The sequence below is a fragment of the Ammospiza caudacuta genome, chromosome 14, assembly GCF_027887145.1.
Source record: "Ammospiza caudacuta isolate bAmmCau1 chromosome 14, bAmmCau1.pri, whole genome shotgun sequence".
In the NCBI taxonomy this organism is placed as follows: domain Eukaryota; kingdom Metazoa; phylum Chordata; class Aves; order Passeriformes; family Passerellidae; genus Ammospiza; species Ammospiza caudacuta.
Window position 1 is genome coordinate 18,536,965 of NC_080606.1, and position 22,004 is coordinate 18,558,968.

General features: G+C 40.1%; 1 protein-coding gene across 3 annotated transcripts in view; it reads left to right on the forward strand.

The window, feature by feature from the left end:
• Positions 1-22,004, forward strand: part of DIAPH2 (diaphanous related formin 2) — a 171,055-nt gene that overhangs the window by 75,362 nt on the left and 73,689 nt on the right. For all 3 annotated transcript variants that reach the window (XM_058814155.1, XM_058814153.1, XM_058814154.1), the window contains one exon: positions 9,461-9,584. In XM_058814155.1, coding sequence (XP_058670138.1) covers positions 9,461-9,584 — 124 coding nt within the window. The remainder of the gene's footprint in view (positions 1-9,460; positions 9,585-22,004) is intronic.

A 22,004-nucleotide genomic window follows, 5' to 3' on the forward strand; every position in this document is an offset into this window, starting at 1 on the left:
CAGGTTTTCTCTGGAGGTTTTTGTCTCCCTTCCTGCCATGCTATCAGTCAATGTCTCTCCTCATGCAGTGATTAGCTGTTGGATGTTTATTAATGAGGCCGGTGATTAGCTGTTGGATGTTTATTAATGAGGCCGTCAGTGCTCTCAGTCTGTGCTCTGTGCCTGCTGAGAGCAGTCCTGTGTCCCCAAGGACTGGGACAGTTCATCCGTCAGCCCAGCTCTGCCATGGCTTCACCTCTCACTTCCACTTCTTCACATTTTTCTTGTCTGTCTTCATCATGCCTTTTTTTTTTTTTTTTTGTGCTGTTTCTCAAGCTTTGCATGCCCTTTCCCGTGTTTGTTTCCTGCGTACAATCTGTGTTTTATTTTTGTTGGTTAGATGTGTCCCTGCCTCACTTGGCTGCAGGATGGTCCATTGGCCTGAGTCCTGCTCTGGGATTTTTGGGGTGTCTGTGCAGGGCTCAGAGATCCTCGTGAGTCCTTCCCAGCTCAGGACATTCTGTGATTCTGTGGGCTAACATATTAATTAAGTTATTTATGCAAGTAGCAGTTTGGCATCTTATCTAAATTCCAAAAATGTTTTTTCCCACTTGATAATTCTTTTCTCGAGGTGACTTTTCATCTTTTTCTTGCTTTCTTTGTAAAGTCTTCTGGTTTACCAGGCACTTTTGATGATCTTTTATGAATTTTCTTCTGTGGGTGACACTTGACCTTGCAGCTTTGAGATTTTTGCAGTTTGATTCAAAGCCTCTGATGTTCTGTAAGTTGACTTGAGGAATTAAACTGGAAGAGTCAGTCAAGTTTAGTTAAGCTGTAGCACCCTAAACACAAAAAGCATATTAATGGGAGCAAAGCCTCTCATAATTCTGATGCTCACAATACATATGAAAAAGATTTTATTGCAGTTAAATTTGTTTCATTCTGTAAGATAAAAGCTGCATTTGCTATAAACAGCACTGACTCCTAGCAGAGCATAAATTGCTGCTCATTTTTAATGACCAAAACTTCTCTTTCAGCCCTTCTTTGCTTTCTGGAGCAAGGCAGATTTTTGGCAGAATAAATGGGATTTGTGCAAGTGGCTTCAACTGCTCCCCGTGGTGCTGCAGGGGCTGGGTAATTGCAATGTTCATCTGCTCTGCCACACGGGAGCTTTTCCTGCGCAGGAGTCGGAGGTGCTTTGCATGGAGGAGATTCGCACTCGCAAATATTTATTGTTTGGTGTTTTATAAAGCAGTGGTTTTGGGGACGGACAGTTGGGTTTGTTTTTCCTGTGGGATGCCTCCTTTGGAATAAATTGGCTGGATATGAGGATGATGCTGGCATCAGTTATTCATAAAATAGGAAGAAATCCAGCAGCAAATATTATCTGTGCATGAGTTTTAACTAAGGAAATGTGAGCTGAGCAGGTGAGTGTCATTGCTGGAGATGGATGTGGTAGCTTTTAGTCAGGACTCGTGGTCTGGGCTGTGCAGAACCTTCCAAATGCTGCCCTTGGCATCTGCAAATTCTTTTCGGTCTTGGCTGCATATTCTCACTTCCATGTCAAGGAAAAAAATCCTGTTCAGCTTAATTTTCATATAAGAATAAAGAACCAGCATCTGAACAACAGCTGATTTTGGTTTTTTACTTTTTAAGAAAGAGCAGATAAAGCATAAAACTGGATTTTAATATGAAAAGGTCAATGGGATTAGATGAGCTCCCCATGCATGTACTAAAATCTTCAATAATCTGATATTAGGTACAATAAAATAGTTGATCTTTTTAAAGATGGAAGATCAACCTGCAGCTTTATGAAAAGTAAAAATAAATTAGAAGACAGTTTTATTCTGGAAAATACAAGCAAAGGTCAAAGTGATTAACTATCAAGAGATCATTGGAAAAGCATTTCTTCTTCCTGGAAGCAGATTGTGAAAGGAAAACCAATCAAAACTCACAAGGCTGTGATGCAGTGCGTTGTTTGATGGCAGTGATTTCCTTTTCCCCCTTTTATATTTCCCCTTTCTTTTTTTTCTCCTTTCTTTTCTTTCCCTCCTTTCTTTTTTTTCCCCCTTTCATTTTTTCCCTTTCATTTTTTTCCCTTTCTTTTTTTCCCCTTTCTTTTTTTCCCCCTTTCTTTTTTTCCCCCTTTCTTTTTTTCCCCCTTTCTTTTTTTCCCCCATTCTTTTTTCCCCCTTTCTTTTTTCCCCCTTTCTTTTTTCCCCTTTCTTTTTTCCCCTTTCTTTTTTCCCCTTTCTTTTTTCCCCTTTCTTTTTCCCCCCTTTCTTTTTTTCCCCCTTTCTTTTTTTCCCCCCTTTCTTTTTTCCCCCCTTTCTTTTTTCCCCCTTCCTTTCTTCTCCCCCCTTCCTTTCTTTTCCCCTTTTATTTTTTTCCCTTATTTTATTTTTTTCCCTTCTTTTCTTTTTTCCCCCTTTTCTCCTGTCCTTTGGAGCCAGACCCATTCCTGTGGCACATTCCTGCCTTCTTCACATCACTTGTTACCCCTCTTGCTGCTTTTCATGGTATTTGCTCTTAGCACTTTATGACCTCAGCTTTTTATTAAAGACCTGAAAAATTCCCATCCCCTTTTGGGCTTCAGCCAAATTTCCAAACAAAACCAAGAGGTACCTTGGTTTATCTTATAAGTCAAATATTTCTAGACAGCTGTGTGGTTAAAAGTATACTTTTAATCACTCAGAAAATAAATATATTTTTAAAGTTAAGGCTCACCTGAGTGTCAAGCCTCTCAGAAATCATAAAAGTGAAATAGGTGACCCACAAAATGAAGATGACTACAATAAGTTAGCCATGTGTTTTATAACAGAAACTTCAGTTTAGATACTAAGAGGAGCAGTTTTACATCCCAGTTTGTGATTTAACCATTTTGCCTGTAAATAATATAAAAATGAGATGTAGCTGTTCCCGCTTGGTCTGCCAGCAGTGGCACCCCCTGGGCTGTGCAGAGCCACAGCAAATTGAGATTAACTGGGAAAGGGGGATATACATTTTATGAATATCTGTATTTTTTAGTCTCTTTCAGCAATAATGAGGGGTTTTTTGAGCACTTAACACACTGAGTTCCTTGCCTGACATCAAGGTGTGCCACTTGATAGTTCTTTGAAAGAGGAGTTGAAAGTAAAATGAAGTGAAAGGTGCCTTGAGGGGGTGAATTAGGTCTGTGCAGTGAACTGAAAAATACCAATATCACAGCACTGATTTGTCACTCACTTGGACATTGGAATTTATTTCATTAATTTGCAAGCATATGGTTCTGATGGTGCAGGCATCTCTCTGGAAAGGCCATTAGCAATCGAAACACTGGGGAATGCAAATGTGTGTGTACTTTTTATTACAAATACTGTAATAAAGTATTAATTTTGAGATTTTATACAGGTACTTCACTGTGATTTAATGGCATCATTTTAGAATGGGGGAAATATTTTAAAACATCCTGTGCCTCTGTCACTTTGGAGTACAGCAATTTAAAACATGCTCATAAGCAGCAGCCGTTTTTCTGTCAGACAAAAGTTTTATAGTTTGGTGCAGCAGAAAAAACCCTGAGTTTCTGCAGCATTTCCACCTTTAAAGCACAGTTTAAATTGCAGCATTTCCACCTTTAAAGCACATTTAGAATTGCTGAAGCAGATTTTGCCCAATCTGGCCCAGGAGTGGTGGAAAGCAGAAACCTCACAGGTGCTCCTTGTGCTGCAGTTCTGAGCAGGAATTTCTCTGGGGGATCCTTTTGGAGCCTGGCTGAGATCCTGGATTGCCTCACACTCTGCACAGTGGCTCAGTGAGCTCTCCCAGCCTGGGAAGGCTTTGAGGATTTTTTAGTTGCAGTCTGTGTGTAATAAATGCTGCAGAGAGCTGTGGTTGTTCTTCTGGAGCTGCATTTTGGAGTTATAATTTGGAATCTCCATTAAGCAGCTTTCTGTATAGCTTGCATTTTAAGGCTCTGCTCCTCTCCCTCAAGTGCAAGTATCAAGGGCAAAATGAAAGAACAGCCCAAATGACTCTCATGGGCTGTTGCTTATTAAAGAAATTAAAGCATTTAAGAATTTCTGGCTGTAGTTAAACCAATTCAGAAGTGGAGATTGCTTTAAATGTCTTAAGTTGTGTAATCCATTTAGAATTCCTTAATGCAAGCCTCCAGAGAGAGGCAAAAGCTGCAAAATGGCACTTTGTTCTTTCTTCTCCTGCTTGTCTGTGGTGGAATTTGCCCTTTGGTGCCTGTGAGGAAGCTCTGGCCCCTCTGGAAGTGGCTCAGGCAGTCAGGAAGGCCAGGATGGATTTGCCCAAAATCTCTGTGAGTTTTTCTGTCAGCAGCAGGTTGTGAGACAGCAGCTCTGCTCCCTCACTTTGTGTTTCCTTGTCTCCTCTGCCTCATTTGCAGTTTGTCTTGCACCCCTGCCAGCAGCTCTGCTTCAGCACGCTCGTTTAATACATACTGATTTTGTCATTATAGACTCTTTTAAAAATAAACTCAACTTCTGAGATCTCGAAAGACATCTGTAATTAAGCCAACATCCAAGTGGGGTGAGTTTCTGGAGTGCTCTGGAGGTGATATCCCTCGCTGCTGATTGCACAGCTCTTCTCACCCAGCAGCTCCAGGGCTCCTGGTTATTCTTCCAAATCTGGGACATGTGATTGCTAAATGATTTGTAGTCGTGATATGAAAAGGCACTTCAACTGAAGAACTTAAATTCTACAACACTGTTTGCTGTTGGGTTAGTGAGGTAAAGGGGGAAGGCTGGGGAAAAGCTGCTCCTGCCATTTGGGCAGACCTGCTCCTGCTCCTAAAGCTGCAGAAGTGCAGGCAAGATCCTGTCAGGGAGCAGTTGTGTTCTGCATGGTGGGTTGGTTGTTAAGCACCAGGACTCCGTGTCAGAAAGCTTTCCCAGTTTTTGGAAGGGGAGGATGGCAGCTCCTCCAGCTGGGTGAGGTGGGAGCTGTTCTTCCCCTTTGACCCTGAGGTGTTTGAACATTTATTGTGCTAACAGACAGAAACTTGCTTGCTATGAATTGAGTACTCAATGCTTGTAATTCCTGCAGATTATGAACTTGCTCGCCCATTTCCCTCCAAACTGCCTCTCAGTCCTTTGTGAAAGGCTCCTTCCATCTGCCCTCGGGCACTAAGAAATAAATAGTCATTAGTATGCTTACAGTGTAGTTATGGTGCAAATGCTGTCTAGACTTAAAAATCCACCAGTTAATGTGCTTGGTGCAGACCTGCTTTTGCTTACTGAAGTAATTGATGTTGGCTTTGCCTTCAGAGTGTTTTCCAGCTGTGGACATGGCCATCCCAGCCCTGCATCACCATCAGAGACCATTGAAATGTCTCATGCAAGAGGCACTGCACCTAATCAAAATGTATCATTTCACCTCTTGTTGTGGGGAGGACTCTCAGTCTGATGCAATCTTATTTTAGAAGGGATTAGTGTGACCTTTGCTCCTGTTGCTGTATTAATGTAAATACAAAATGCTTAGCTTGGCTGCAGGGAGCAGCTCGTGCTCCCCATCAACGTGGGATTAACTGCTGGGAGCATTTTCTGGCACTGAACTGCTCCAGCAGACACTCACTAAGCCTTCCTTGGCGTGCAGACTGTGCACTGCTTTCCCCAAAATCAGTGGATAGGATTGGTTTGAGGGTTTTTTTCAGAGGAGCAATTAATATAAGGAAAATAATAAGGTGAAGGAAATTATTGCCTTCCATGTCAGAATAATATTGTGCCATCTCTGATTTTCTACTATAATTAAATAATAATATGCAAAATAATCTCTTAATCAGTCTAAGGTTTAATGATGCATGATTAAGGGAGTTGCATTCAGTGTTTGTGCAGAGACAGTATTGATGGATCTGAGTGTTTGTATTGCTCTGCCCCTGACAGGAATCACTGGACAATGCATTATCACACATTCCCTGTTCCTGTTTGCTGTGTGTGTTACAGTGACCCTGCAGGGAGTTGAAACACAGGTTTAACTTCTCTATTGGCTTTTTTCTTTGTCTCATGAATCCTTTTATCTCCAGGGTTTGACATTCAAGGTCCTGCATTTCTTCCGACCCTGGAGCTGCAGGTTCTGTCTGCAAGCCAGCCTTTTCTTAGGGCCAAACTGAGAGCCAGACTGACACAATTTGGCACAAACTGAGAAATTCTGCTGGTTTTTTTCCGCTCTTTGGCCTTGAGGATTGATCCATATCTAGGTCTTGGGGTTGGTGTGGGTTTTTGGACAGTCAGACTGGGGAGAAACCTGCAGTTCCTCCAGGTTGTTTCCCCTCCATCTACACCTGTTCACAGAGACTTTAGAAGTTCCATTCCTGCCTCTTACCTTTGACTTCTGCTGTCCAAGAATCCACATAATTCCTTCCAGAACTCCTCTGTCCTCACTGTTCCCTGTGTCAGCAAATTAGTTTGACTTTGGAATTCTCCCACTTTCCCATTTCTTGGATTTCTTTCCACCATGTGTGGGAGTCCTGACTGTCCTGTGAGGGTGGGTGAGGTGGTTTTTACTGCTGATTTCTTTTCATTTGGAAATGAAAACAACCAACCTTTTATCCTTGCTAATAGAAGGAAATCAACGGCCAGGCATCCTTTAGGTTGCTTCCCTTTTTTGGGGTCTGCTCACCCTTGGGCATTTTTTTCTGGTGGGTTTTGCTTCTGGGATTTTTTTCTTCGTGTTTTCCTTATTTTCTGTACTTGCCTTCTGTTCCTACCTTGACATCAGTTATTTGTGTGTTGGATTTAGTTGGTTGTTCCCTCTTGCTGCAGCATGAAGTGGGATCATGTTGGAATGGCTGCTCAGAGAGGCTTTGTCAGTAAGAGCCCTTGCTGCTGAAGGCCAAAACTGCCTCTCATGCCCATTTTTGAGACCAGTTCTGTGAAATGCCTGATTTTCCCGTGGAGTGGTGGGCACATGGAAGGTGAACAAGCCTCTGTGTTTGAGGAGAGCAGGGGAATTCTCTTCAGGGTGTGCAGTTTGAAATGGTTTCAAGGAAATGGCTTTGTGCTGCAAATGGAATTTATGCTCTCATAAATTAAAACCTTGCAAGAGTTTGAAGAAATTTACATGAATTTCCCTGAAAGTAGAAGGCATTCATGTTGATTCCTTTGCACGTTACTGAAGTAGTAAATCTCTAATAAAAGGGTTTATGGGAGGAAATGCAGATATTTTATTATAGTCTATATATATGTATGTTCTCTGTTCTGTCATCTTTTGAAATTTGTCTTGCAGAACAACAACTGCATAAATTACTTCAACAGAAGTTTGTACATTTGCCTGGACATGGCGGGGGGGGGGGGGGGGGGGGAGGTTGCATATTCTAGAACATTTTTTGTTAATTGAGTGTGAGTACAGAAGTTAATTATGGGAACACAGCTTTGGGCTGCAGCCTCCTTGCTTGGATGGAGTTCTCCCTGCTTTCAAAGCCAGCGTGTTCCTGATCTGGGCCTTTCTGAACTTCATTTTATAGAAGTGAAAACACTTTCCATCCATCTTAATCACAAAGTTCAATGGCTATTTGTCATTGCTCGCTGAATTTCTTGGCACTTTTGAATTCCAGACAAAAATAAACTTTTACTCTTGCTACGTGGTCGTGCATTTAAATATTTTCAAATTGCTGCAAGCAGTTAAACTCTCTGTTATGTTGCTATTTCCTTACCAGATGCTATTCCATGAACAGAATGACCATTTGCATCCTCCTCATTTATTTTTCACTTCCAGCATTTTCCTCCTGTGCTGTTTGTCCCCCTCTGCAACTCCACAACAGCCCATAAAAATATTACAGTAATTCAAGTTCTTCAGGTCAAGCAAAAATGGGTGCTTTGATCATAATATCAAACTATTAAACTAATGCAAGCAGAACATAAAAGCTTTGATAATTTGTGTTATTCAGAGTGTTTTAGTGGTTGATTTCAAGGTTAACTCTCCAATGTGAATTTAAAAGCTACAAGGATTCTGTGGTCAATATAGATTCCCACCCCAGATGAATTAAGCTTAAAAAACTTCCACTATAATTCTAGGATTACATGATTAGTAGTTCCTTTGGTACCCAGTATAAAATGGATAAAATTGAAAATAAAATCAAGATAATGGCTGCTATAAAGCCAGCTCTGTTGGTGCCATATGTATTTGAAAATGCTGGTGGTGAACTCAGTGTTACAGCTGATGGGAGTCCTCACTTGGAAAGAATAGAAAATTGATTCTCCTCTGGGAACAGCTCCCTTATTTACCAGATTTTTATTTCCTATGTGCTGTTTTTCAGGCTGTCGTGACTCAATTTCCTTCTGCTCTTTAATCTCATGTAGCCACAGCAGTTTTTTTTTTTTTTAATAGCAAGAAAATAGAAAAATAAATGGTTCTTTAGAAAGTACTTAGTGGAACTTTTGGGCCAGCTGCTTTCCAGCAAAAGATAATAAAAATTCCTTTAAAAAAAGGAGTAATTTGATTTTCTTGGCTGCACTGGGGCAAAGGGGTCTTGGGATTCTCTGCTTTTCCCTGAGGGCGCTGAGGTTTGAGCTGTGCAAGAGGAGCCAGGGAATGGGAGGGGAGGGAGCCTTGGGTTGCTTGGCCAGTTGTTCCTTGGGATCAAAACCAGCCTGACAAATGGGCCTCATGGCTTATGATCCATTTCCACGTTTCAATATTTCAATAATTCCCCAGCTGGAGCAGGGCTGTCTCTGCTGAGCTCTGTCACTTTCCATCCAGCTCTGGGGTTCCTGTCTCAGGTGGGGTTGCTTCACCCCACGATGCTGCTGCCATTTCTGGCTCACAGGATGCATCAGTCAGGGGCTGTTTAATCCAAATTGGCAGCACAGAGCTTTCCATTAGAATGGCTTCTCACACAGCAAGCAGGAGTTCTTTACAGTCCCCTCTTTTTTTTTTTTTTAATTAGTGTGCTGTACTCTGAGTCCTTTCCTTCCTTTTGATTATCAGCAGCTTTTATTATTCAGACCTACCTTTGCTATTAACACAGCTCTGGGCTCCAGAAATCAGAGTAGCTTCAATATAAGAAAAAATATTTAATTTTTTTCCCCCATGTCTATTCTTTAAATCATTCCTGTAACAGAAATGTGCCTTAATAAGATCATTCATTTAACCAAGTACATGCATTAAGAAGATGAAATCTCTTTGAACTCTAGTTAGTTTTTAATCTTTGAATTAGATTTAAAAGAATATTAGAAATAATAATATTAGAAATATTGGAAATTTTACCATAAATTTAAATAGAAATGGAATAATTTGAACTAATGGTAGAATTAAGTGGTGACATTTCAATGTTAAATATGATGATCTGGTATATTACGGTAGATATTTTCCATTTATTTTTATGAAGGGAAGGATTTTTTTACGAGCCGTAATTCAGAAAAATATGAATCTACTTAATGGAACCATTCTCTTTCAGATTATTTATACTGCGATTGTTTTTTCCTCTCCTGAGACCCTTCCTGGAGTCACTTTATAAACTCTTTTTTTTTTTTGCCCTTAGTTTCAGCCCAGACTCTGAAGAGCAACCTGGATTCCATGAACCAGCAGATCCAGCGCCTGGAGAAGGACATTGAGAACTTCCCCAAGAGCCAGGACGAGCACGACAAGTTTGTGGAGAAGATGAGCATATCCTTTGGCACTGGTGATCTGAGCATTCCCATCCTCTGTTGGGGGATCTGCAGCGCTCCAAAATAGGCTTAAAGTCTCTTTTCATGCATTTCTTCCAGAGCAGGGCAAAAGCATCAGTGGGTGTGGTGAATGTAAGCAAGAAGAGGACTGAAAGCATCAATAATCAGATTTTCCAGGGGTGCCCAGACAGCTTTCCTGAAGGGAGTGGTTACACTGAGCAGCCATAAAATCTGCTATGGGGATGTTTTTTTCTGTCTGAAAAGAATTATTTATTCAATTTTAGAAAAACACCAGCAGTAAAGTTGGTATATTTATTATTTTAGCTCCAGATGTGGTGTTTTCTGAAGGGCAGAGTATTAATTTTGTTAATAGTTTTAAGTTACATTTTTAACATTTAGAGGAATATTTACATTTGTTTTCACTCTGAAGTCCCTTATTATGTCCCTTAATTTCTGTAGAGAATAGAGACTATGGATCCTTTAAGTTAAATCTGGAGGGGACTCTAATATAATGTCTGTCTAGCTTGTTTTTGTATATCCATCTTTCATTTTGTTCAAAACTTTAAAGTAACAAGTCTGCTGAAGATACAAGAAGTTCACAAAAATGCAGCAAAGACTGAGAAAAATCCCTTTAAAAAAAAAAAAAAAATTCCCAGGTTTTTAGTGTGCTCAAATCCCAGCTCTGTGTGGAAATATTGGGAGCATTTGGGGTGTGGTGCCAAGTCCAGGGCATTTTGTGCATTTCCAGAAGCTCAGATATTCCTGTGAGGTCTCTCCTTTCTTGCTGCAGCAGAACTGGTGGGTTTGGGGTTCTCAGAGGAGAGGAAAAGGAGAACATTGATGTTTGGATCCATTCACAGCTGCTCAGCACGTTTGGTAGGTGGCTGCAATGAAGATTTCTCCTCTCTTTGCACAAAGTCAGTTTTTTGCAGGATTTACCATCTGAATGGAGTCAGTGACAGAATTTCACAAGCAGATATTTAACATCTCCTCTGGATGGATTTATTTTAAGTTTCTGACAAGGCTGCTGGAAAGCAGCTTAAGGGAGACAACTCCTGACTAAGTGGAAAATTGTTTCTGATTCCTTCCATCTTCCCCTGCACCTTGTCCTGTGTGCCAGGTTCGGAGACTCGCTTCTGGTAATCACTTTTATCAGTTCTGCTATTAAACAACGCTCATTATTATTTCCTGAGCTCCATTCACATCAGAAAATCTTTCAATATTGCCCTGTAATTGTTCTGTGCCTTGTCACCCCCTCAGAGCTGAATTCTGTCACGTTGGCCCCACTTTGGTTCATAAACCAAACCAATTTATGAATTGCACCTTTACCACTGTTTTTTCCTGTTACATTTGACAGCTCTGCTTTCCAGGTTACAGAAATGATTCCTCAGTTGTATTTTTGTTTTGCTGCCTGTGTGTTTACTTAGAGCCATGATTAGCATCACTCAGAGATGGTTTGGTGAGGAAAAAGAGCCAAGTGGATAATATTGAACATTGTTCTCTCTGCAGCTTATCACCTGAATTTCTCAGAGAAGAAAAGGTTTGTCTTGTCTTTACATTTTTGCATTGTCTGACTATGCAGAAATGTAAAAAAAAAAAAAAAAGTACTAATGTTTCATTGTGTTGGCAGAAATGGGAGGAGCCTATGGAATATTTGAAAGTGAATTATCCCAGGGTCCTGGGCACCTTGGCTGGTTGATGACAGGTAGATTCCTCCAGGTTGATTCCTCCCTGTTTTATCAGCACTGGCAGCAGAGATAAGGCTGGAGCCAGGGGCTGCCTCCCCCTGGGCATTTGTGTTTTTCCATAACGAGCAGATGACCTGATAAGTTCTGTGCTTTTATTTCAAAAGTCATCTCCCCTTGGATCAAGAGATCCACTTTGTTTCTGCTTGTCTTTGAATACGTTAAGGCTTTTGATGCTCCCATGGTTTTTATTCGATTGGAGAATCATTTTGGAGGGTGTAAAAGTGACACCGAGTCTGCAGTGAGTGTTTCTTTGATTTCCTCAGCTGCCTGGAGATGTGTTGGTGATGGCACATCCTGACATGGCAAAGTTACAGAATTTCAGGCTGAACATCTCTCTGAGTGTTTGGGAAAATCTGAGATGTCTCAGTGGAGTGTTGGGATGCAGCAATTAGCATATTCCAGGCAGAGTTTCTCATTCCTGTCATAAACAAAGTTATTTACCAGGAGTTGTGGATGAGACTTTCTTCAGAGGATGTGAGTGTGATAGATCCTGCTTGGAGATTCATGTAGGAGGCCAGTGACAAGAAAAATACCATTCATAATATGAATTTGTAATAATTAAATTAATAGTCAAAACACAGAATCAAATTCTGTCAAGCAATTTAAGTCATTTCAGTTTTTCTAACTTTTTTTAACAAATAAGCATTTGATGCTGTGAATGACAAGAAGATGAATAGAAATTCCACCTGCATTTTCATTTTGGATTTTTTTTTCTTGCTGGGTTTCTAAGCAAGATAATTTTTCTCTTCGCTTAATCAGATTTTTATTTAGCACATGCAGTTATTCATCTCAGTGCAGTGTGGCTGAAGAAAATAAAGAGATTCAAATAGTCCTTCTGTGAATTTCTTGCCATATTAAATAACTTAGGTGTGATTCCTAAACAACTTTTCCATGATGTGATCCGTGACTGGAATTGTGTTTTACCTGAAGATCCATTTGTAAATAATTCAACTTTAAATGGGAGAGGTTCCTTTTATAATTATCCCTGCTGCATGCAGCACTGGGGAGTCTGATTCAACAGTTTAGAAAAGTAATTACAGACTGTGCCAAGCCTGCCTTTCACTCCTGGTTTTATTTCAGTGTTTGTGCCTCTTAGTGAAGGTTTTTCCAAAGTGCAGAACTCTGAATTTTGTATTTGTGTGCTGTAAGTGTATGCAGAGATTTCAGTGATGTTAAAACACGGGTGTCTGGTTGGGGATTGAGAAGAGTGTTCACATTCATGGAGTTCAAATGGAAATGTTATTAACTAAGATTAAAAACAACTGAATTGAAAAGCAATTTCAGAGGGAACAAATGGAAAGTTGCACTGAGTTAACATTAATATTGATTTAGAACTCTAAATACATGAATAATAAATATCACTTCTTTCTCCCTCCCAACATACACACAAACTAAATTTTGTTCCTCTAGAAAATAATTAATTTCTCTAGAAATATCCATAATATATATAGCTCCTGCTGTAGACAGGAGCTTTGAGTGTTGTTCCAAGGGCACACATTTGGTCACTGGTTCATGGTTTTTGTTGTCCTGCTCCCTGCGCAGGAATAACTTTGGCTGCGTGTGTTTTATAAAATACCTGACATGAATTTATTCCTTTTCTCCCTCCAGTGTGTCCTGCATGAGCCTTAAGTGGAGACCTTGTGTGGCTTTTCTGCTTTGCAGCTGATCATTTACCCTAATCAGGGACATTAATGTGCCTCAAGTTATTGAGATCTTTTGCCTCCCAGAGCAATCAGTGCTGCCACGCGGCTTTTCTGACTGATTGCATACATGTCAGGAATTCAAAGCCTTTTTTTTTTTTTTTAAAGAGTTGCAAAATTAAGGGAATGATGAATGAAAGAGCAAAAATTACTGCAGATAAAAAAAATTCAAAGCGCTGCGCATTCATCTTATCATTAAATGGAACAGCAGCAATTTGTGAACTAATTTTAATTTCCAGTAAGGAACACCATTCATTAGGAGAGAATCCTTTTTATGGAGTAGAAGAGCTGCCTTGCTGACAGGCGTGGATCCTCTCCTGATGTGCATTTATGCTCCCAGAGCTGCCTGACAGCCCCTGCAGCCCCACAAGGAAACACGAGGGGTTCATTTCCCCTCTGGGTGCTCTTCACTTGTACAGAAATCATCTGGGGACAAGTCTGGGGCCTTCGATGCACTGGGGATGTTCAGATTAAAATCAGCTGATAATTCTCCCGTGGGAGCTGTCGTTGTTTGCATTTAAGTATGAGGAATTATTTCTTAAAAAATAAACTTGGGATTAATTTAACTTTCTATTAGCTTCATACAGAAAATAACTATTTTCTTCTAAATTAAAATACTAAGTGGGAGAAAAAGACTTTGCAGTGCTTGTTGAAGGCACAGCACAGGAAAGTAATGATTTATTTACTCTTGAATCTTCAGTTTTATGAGTTTTATGTTTAAATGGAAAACATTTTAAGCAATAATTGCAAGCCTTATAATGCTGTACATCTGCTTGGCGATTAACTTTAGTACATAAAGTGTTCAAGTTTCAAGGAAGTTTTTGAAGCAGAGCCTGTATTTATTTAAGTGCCAGGAATACCAGGGTTTCTTTGCCCTGCGTACAGGGTTGTGTCAGTTTGAATTTATAGGTAATAAGTTAATCAAATGTTCTTCTTGTGCCACCTATTCTGTATGGTTTTATGCAAACTGATTAACATGAGCAAAGGAGAAAGTATCACATGGGTGGTGTGTGTTGAATTTTGCATCTAGGATGCTCTTTTCTAAGTTTGTGTAGCTCTAAGACAGCAAAATGTGTGATTTGAGTATTAGATGTGAGATCCCAGTGATTTGCTTGGCTGTTTGACAGCCCCAGTCTGCGTGGCCCAGATTTGCATTATTCTGTATTGCCCCAAATGCAAGTAAAGCATCCCTAAAACGCACTTTGGAGAAGGGAATTGACAGTGCCTCATCTTCTGAGAGGTTACATTTAAAAACCTTTTATCTCCGAGCACTCGCCTGGTATTTAAATGGGGCTGCCACAGCAGCCCGGGCGCCCTTGGTGGAGCTGCTGGGTGAGAAATGATCCAGGGCCTTCATCAGAAAATCCCCCTGCGAAAGCACTCTGATAGCAGATAGCAAGAATTAGTTTGTACAAATAATCTGCTTTTCTTTTTCCAAACTAGAGGCTTTTTTGGGAAATTCAGGGCAATGGTGAATAAGCTGAGTTTTCCTTCTCTGGTTTTTTTTTTTTTTTTTTTTTTTTGCATTGCTAATTGTTTAAGCTCGTGGCATCTCAGCAGTTTGAATCCTATTGGAGAACTGACCCAGCCAAGTTAAAAATCAGATTACAAGCAATTTGAGCTATATTTAGTTACTTATATTCAATTGGAATTATTAAGCTTTAGGGGAAAAAACCAGCAATATTTGATGTTGTTGAGCTCAAATGTACTTTAGTAGTTTACTCAGTCTTTGGGGAATGTGTCTCCCCAGCACACAAAATGATCTGTGTGTGCAGAGCTGCCTTTTTATAGGTAAAAGTTTAAAAATAAGATAATTGGTGTGTCAGAAATATGGCCAGGACCTCTTGCAGTTAGAGGGAACAGCACCAGATCACATTCGGAAATGTCAGCCCTGAGCAGCCCAGCAACACTCACACAAACAATCCCAGGAGCTGAAATTTCTTTATTGGTTTATTTATTTGGAGAGCCTGTTGTTCACTGACAGTTCTGATTGAACTGTTGTCATTCAATTTGATTTCCACTGAGAAATGTCCTCTGTGGCATTTATTAATCCTTTCCTTTACCTGATTTTTCACCCTGAAATGAAAAAAAAAAAAAAAAAAAATGCCCCCACTAAAAGAGCTTTGAAATATTTGCATGTCTGGTGTCACATTTGGTGTGACTGGGTGTTTGTCATGGAAATCAATGGATATAATTGAGTTAAAGGGAGGTTAAATGTTCTGATTCTGCTGCAGATAAATATTCCAGGCCTGCAGCTCATTGCCCCTTGTGTTTGCTGGGATGTGCAGCAGGTGAGTGCTCTGAGTCTTTGGACAAAGTTATATAAATGTAGAAATACAGAGCTGAAAAAAGGCAAATTATTTTGCTGTTCTAGTAGAATGGTTCTCCTGTTCTGGTCATGACTGAAACCGGTTGTGTTTGGTTTGTTATTTAATTCACTAAATGGCAATATTGCTAATTATTGTCCCAAATAATCATCTTTCTAAATTAGTGGGAGAAAAAAAAATCAATCAATTTGTCATGATCCCATTACAAACCTAATTCCAGAATTGCTGTGCAGGTTTTTACACTGGCCATTGAAAGGGAAATGCTTTTCCTTCATTCCCTCCTGTGCTTTGAGCATGCATGGTTACTAAGCTGTAACCCTGGTAGATATTTCCCAATTAAAGATGAGTTTAACCTTGTGGAAAAACAACTTTAATCTCCTTCTGCTTGGCCAAGCCCAGTTTCCCTGCTGAGAGGCAGGAGAGCATGAACGTTTCTGTGCTGGGAGGTGGCTGAGGAATTTGGGTTTTTAGCGTTTTTCTGCCCTCTGCTTTGTTTATCCTGAGTGAATTCTAAGGGGGACGTGGGAAATGCTGCTGGAAAGGCCTGGCAGCCTTTTCCTGAAAAATCTGGAACTTTCAAAAGCCAGGCTGGAATCCTTGTGGGGTGTGAGGAGCGGCAGGTTTATCTTGAACCAGAGCACCACAGCATCTTCTCCAGCCTTTGCTTTACAGCCTCTTTTTCTCAGCTCTACCGAGCCATGGTGAGGGTTCTGGGATGGATGTGGTGGTTCTGTGTGTGTGTGTGTGAGGGTTTAATCACTCCAAGTATGAAATTTTCCATGAGGTGTACTGGAATTGTGTATTTGCCTCTGTGGTGCACTAAGCATCCAAAGAATTGTTGTTCTGTTTTTATTGCAAACCATCAAGTAGCAGCCGTGCTGTTGAGGTGTTTCATGTGAATTGTTTAATTTGATGTAGTCTGCATGTTGCTCGGTAAAGTGGAATTTGAAAAAAAACTTTAAATTGGTCAGGTCTCATCTGGCAAGATTCCAGATATTTGTTTTTATCATAAAATGAGTTTTTTTACAGTACTTTGCTTGGTACCTGGCTTTGTTCCCTTTATTATATCTATGTGTTTTAATATCTTTATGCTCATTGTTGGGAAAAGAATTCTACCCAGGCCTGCATAATTGATCATGAGATATTCCATTCTTTTATGAACAAAACATGGTGTAAGCCAAGAGGGAGCCATTAGCAAGTCAGTGTTTCAGTGCTTGACCAGTAATGTGAAAATTGTTGATTTGCTTTGAGACAAGCTCAGCTCAGACTCCAGGCTGCCTTAGGGGTGTGAGCACAGCAAGAGGAGAGGTAACAAAATGTTCGGCAAGATAAGGGAGCACTCAGGGTCTTCAGGGGCTGGTGGGAAATCCATTTTTATCTGCCTGCTTCAGAGAGAGGCTGTAACAAAATTTAATATATCAGCTAAATTACCAGATTAAAAAAATCAGTAAATAATCCCCATGCAAAAAAAGCAAAATATGGAATGCTTGCGGATCAGGAATCATGACCTAATAGTGAGGAAAAACTTTGGAGAAGGTTTTTCTCCACTCTAATGGAGAAAACCAGTAATGGCCTTGTGGATCTAGGAGGATGTGGTTTATGGCAGGATAAATTGTGCACTGCCTGCTCTGTTTCATGAGGTAAAAATCCAGAAAGTCAACAGAGCAGGAACTGCAGTATTAACAATATGTTCATCATAAAGTAAAATTAATTAATTTAAATATTTTCTAAAGGGAGTGTTTTTTATTTTGTGGTGCAGGTTGGCATTGTGTGAGTGTTGATTCCATGGTTTGGTGTTTGTGTAGATGCAGACACTGAGGAACTCGGGGCACTCTGAAATTGTGGGGCTGGGAGGGCGATGGAACCTCACAGAAATACCTGTGGGCAGGCCTGGGGCAGGAAAAGTAAAAGCAGTATACACAGAGACAAAAAATATGGCAGAGAAGTATTGGTAATTCATCTTCATGAAAAATCCAATGGTTTTTATAGGAATGTTGAATCTGGGAGCTAACCTGAAACCCTGTGTCTGTATGCCCTCAGTCATGCCTGATAACAGCTTTGGTAAACTTCCCCACATGGAGAATTCACCCAGTTCAGCTGCGTTTTCAGGGTCTGTGGGGACTCGTTTTTGTGACCTGCTGTTGCTCCTTAGAGGGGTTTCCTCTCCTTGTTTCCCCCTTGTGCAGGAAGAATTAAATCTCTTGTCTTGCCAGACTCAACAGAGCTTTTTAAAGAGCTTTCCACTCCCTTTCCTGTCACACAATATTTCTTTTCTTTATTTTTTTTTCCTCTTTGATCCATCTTAAAGCAAAGTGAAAATGCTTACTGTGTTCCAGGTGATAACTATAGGATTATTTAGGTATAATCTTTGCTTGGATTGAATTTGAAAAGCACCTAATAATGTGTCATGTTTTGCTGCACAGTGTTCATTTCTCTTACAACTATTTGATGTCAGGAAAAAAAAAAAAGACAAATCCCTTTGGAAAATGATCCTTTCTATTTTTACTGGTCTGAACTAAGGCAGAGTTTTCATAAAGTTAATAGTTTAAAATACAAGAACTTTGGAGCATTATAAATGAAAATTGTGTTATGCAAAGCACGATATCAATTTTCTTTGACAGTTTATTTCTACCTTCAGGTTTTCATTCCGTTTTACAAAGGAAATCCCTAATATGAGCAGGCACAGGATTGCATTGACTCTTTCATATTGGGTGCAGTAAGAATTGAGTGAACAGGAGTGCACAGGTGTCTGTGCATTCCATGCCAGTGGGAATAAGGAGGAAATTGATAAATGTCACAAAGGGGAGGCAGAATGATGTGCAAGAGGTGGAGCTGTGGGGCAGTCAAGAACTTCCAGTTGCTCATTTTTCTAATTTTTATTTCCTGAAAAACACACCTTCTGTAAATTGTATAGAATGGACTTTTGTGCGTTTATTTGCTGACTTCAGATCAGAGATCTCTGTTGGGTTTTTGCTTGAATCCCCACTGTAATGGAGCTCTGCTCTGTTCTGCACCCTGTGACATCCCCCAAATTGTGCTGCAGAGCTGAGAGGGATCCAGGGAGCACTGGGGACAGGGGAGGAGGAGAGGATAAGAAGGAACATTATACAGGGGAAAAAATCCTGTAAAAATTCCATAGAGTAAAATTCCATGAGCAGAACTCCACTTCTGTGCATGCACCAGAGATTTAATGGCTCCTCGGCTGTGAATCATTGCCTGGGGGGAAACTGGGCTTTCATCCTTAAATTTATATTAAACCAAGTTGTCCAGATCACTGAAAGATATTTTTGTAAAGGACTGTGCTTTGTTAGAGTGATAATCCATTAGAAATCCATTCTCTAATTATTGTATGCTTATTTTAAAATCAGAAATTGAAGGGGAAGTGCACTCTGTAAATGCCTGGAGCTGCAGCTTTTAGATACCAAAATCAAAGTGTCCTGAGATTCTGCTTTAGCAAAACTCTTGGTGTTGATGGAGCTGCTTTTTGCCCTCTGCAGTTCTGTTTTCCAAACAGAAACGTTTTCTTTTACAAGCTGAAGTGTTTTGGAGGGGAAGGATGCCACTGAGCAGCAAGAGCTGCCTGTGAGCAAAGGAAATCTGGATTTCAGGTCCCCATTGCCTGTGAGTCTGCTCTGGGTTTCCCTCTGGCCAGAAGAGTTCTTTAGGGGATTTCTCAAGTGCCTGTTGGGATTTTGAGGGATCCTTTCACTTTCCTGACTTTTCCGTGGGTTAACCCCAGTCACTGGGGCCAAGGCTGTTTGTGGTGAGCGTCTGGCAAATCATTGCCCTGTAAGTTATTTTTAATAATTGCCCAAAAATGTGGGACCATGTCTGGAGAGGAAAGATGATTGAAGGGATATACCCCACCTGACTCAAATCATATCTGATGTGTGGTTTTATGTAGGCACCTGCAAAATAAATTTATTTTAGCATAGTCTTTAACTTCCATTTTCTCATATTCTTGAGTTTGTGAACATTTCATTGCAACAGTTGTTTGTGCTAAACAAATCTCAATTTGCCTTTTTTTCCCTCAGGTGACATAAAATTCCTTTTCCTCCTTGGTTTGGAACATCTGGGCTCTTGAAACATTATACAATCAGCAGTTTTTCAGATTTCTCAAAACAAGAAATTGAGGATTTCTTGCCATGGCAGCCTTAAAGGAAACCTAAAAATACAGGGGGGAATTTCTCATTTCTTTCCCCAACCTTTACCAGAAACTTTCTCTGGCTGAAGCAACCATCAGATGTGATTGAAGCTTGTAAGAAGCAGCTGCAGTGACAGCTCAGACATTAATTAAAGGCAGCTGGAGTGAGGGAGAGCTGCCTGATCAAAGGGAGGGAAGGTGGCTGCAGCTTCCCTGAAAGACTCAGGGCACACCGAGCTGTAATTATTGTTTAGGGCACCTGATTGTGGGATCCAGAGCTAATAGAATATTTCTAGCAGTGGCCACCAGGCTTTTGCTGAAATACCTAGAAAGTGATTTTTAACATTGTTAGAGCGTGTCAACACTTTTGTGATTTGAAACAGTCACAACCAATTTGAATATAATATGCAAAACAAATTTTACAAGAGCGTTTCGTTTGTACAAGCTGCATTTGTGTTGTTCCCTTCTTGTTTTTATTCATCTAAAGAGATTTTTATCTAATTGTTCTCCAGGGAAGGGATGCTACAAATCCATTACTCTGGCAACATTTTCTGTCTGATACATGCTTGGCTATCATGTTCTGTGTTCCTTCTAATTAATGCAGGAATAGTGATTAATTGTTTTGCCACCACAAAATGAAAAAGATATTTGAGTTTGGAGAAAAGCTACAAATAGCACTCTTCATGCTGTTTGAAATTAGTTAAAAATCAGAATATCACAACTGAGAATTAAGAATTAGGTGTTTTTTGGTGTCAGGCAGTATGAAGGCAAATCCAAAGTTCTGGCGATGGCGTCAGTGGAGATAAAGAGTTTCTTTTGCCAGGGTGAAAGGTTTGGTTTGCTTTCAGTGGTTGTAGAGCTTTTAAAAACTCTCTTTAAAATGGGACTATGCAATTTGGGGATTGTTTCTCTGTTATAATAATGGGAAAAAAACTTCTGAGTTCAGCAATTTTTCTTTTTCACAAGTGGTTCAGGTTAATTTAGGTTAATGCCTGGATCTAATTTTGGAGTGCTTTTTTTTTTTTTTATATAGAAAAGGTCTTGCCTTCTCTCTAGCCTGTGGCTTTAGAAATTTTGCCTTTTGTATTCTCTTTGGAGAGCCAAGTGCTCTTATTTATTTTGAAAATTTTCTTTTTGCTACCACAGGAAATTCCTAATTTACCACCTATATCTTGGAGCCAACTTTCCCAGTATAAAATAGTTCAAGTTTTAAGTTCTGTTGGGCTTTGGTCCTTGGACTGAATATTTTCAAAGTCGGCCCTTGTTTATCAGTTTTTGCCCGGAGACTTCCTCTGGGTTTAGAGAATTGAGCAGTGATCTTTGTGTCCTCATCAACAGAAGTACAAATAAAAAAGTAATATTGAAATGATGTTGACAAAAGCTTTCTCCTGTGCATAGCAATGTGGTGGAATCAATGGAAATTCTTTTCATTACAGAGAAGTTTGAATGCAGCAAAGTTAGGGACTGAATTGATTGCTTAGAGCTGGGAGGAAGTAAACACTGACAGATTTTTTAGTGTTTACCAAGATGAGTTTTATGGCTGTTTAGGCACAAGTCTGAAAGCTTCATATTAATTAATGTGAATTAATTGTTATCTGAGATTTTGGGAGAAGGAGCAGGTTTAGCCAGGGTTGTTCTTGGATGGTTGTGACCTTTCTGTGCTTCATTCCCACAAACACAAAACCCACTGAAATCCTGGCTCTTTCCAATGAATGCAATTGTTACATAATTCTGGTAGTTAATGATAATTTCAGGTACTAAGGGACAAAGGGGGAGGCAGAGCCCTCCTTGCTGAGAATCCCCTGCTCCTCTGTGCTTTGCTTTGCTTTGTTTGGGTTTTTCCTGAGCTGTTCTGTCAAACCCTGAATGATGAGGTAATTTGCTTTGTAATGAGAAAGAAATTCTCACACTGAGCTTTTTATGGAATTTTATTGGGGGATCTTTCAGCTTTCCAGTTAGCGCATGATTCTGTGTGCACACACAAAGTTGGGCTCCTGCTATGGCTCTTGGCTTCTGATTTGGGTAGAGTGTATTGCAGTGAAGATTTCTGCAGGGTATTTTTTGTGTTGTTTTGTTTTTGCAAAGGCTTCCAACAGGAGGAAAAGATTAGGGATATAATTGTGATTCATAATTATCTGTGTATGCTCCAGAAGTCTTGGCTGCTGTGCAGTCACAGAGATGCATTATGGATGGAGTGAGTGATGAAATTGTTAGCATGTGTTTACATCCTGATAGCAGGTGAAAATAGAGCTATCAGTGGGAATGACTTAGTGCTATTAAAGCTGAATTTCTGTCTTCAGTTAGCGAGTTCTGTTTGCTTTGCCACAGTTCAATTCAAAGAATGCTCTATTATGAATGAGCTGGGAGATTAGAAACTGAGAGCTCATGTGCATCCTTCATTAAAGATGACACCATTGACTCAAACTTTCTCCTCTAACAAATTAAAACAGATATTTAGGCCTGGTGGTTCCTCAGGCCAGAATCGTGCTCTGCAATGG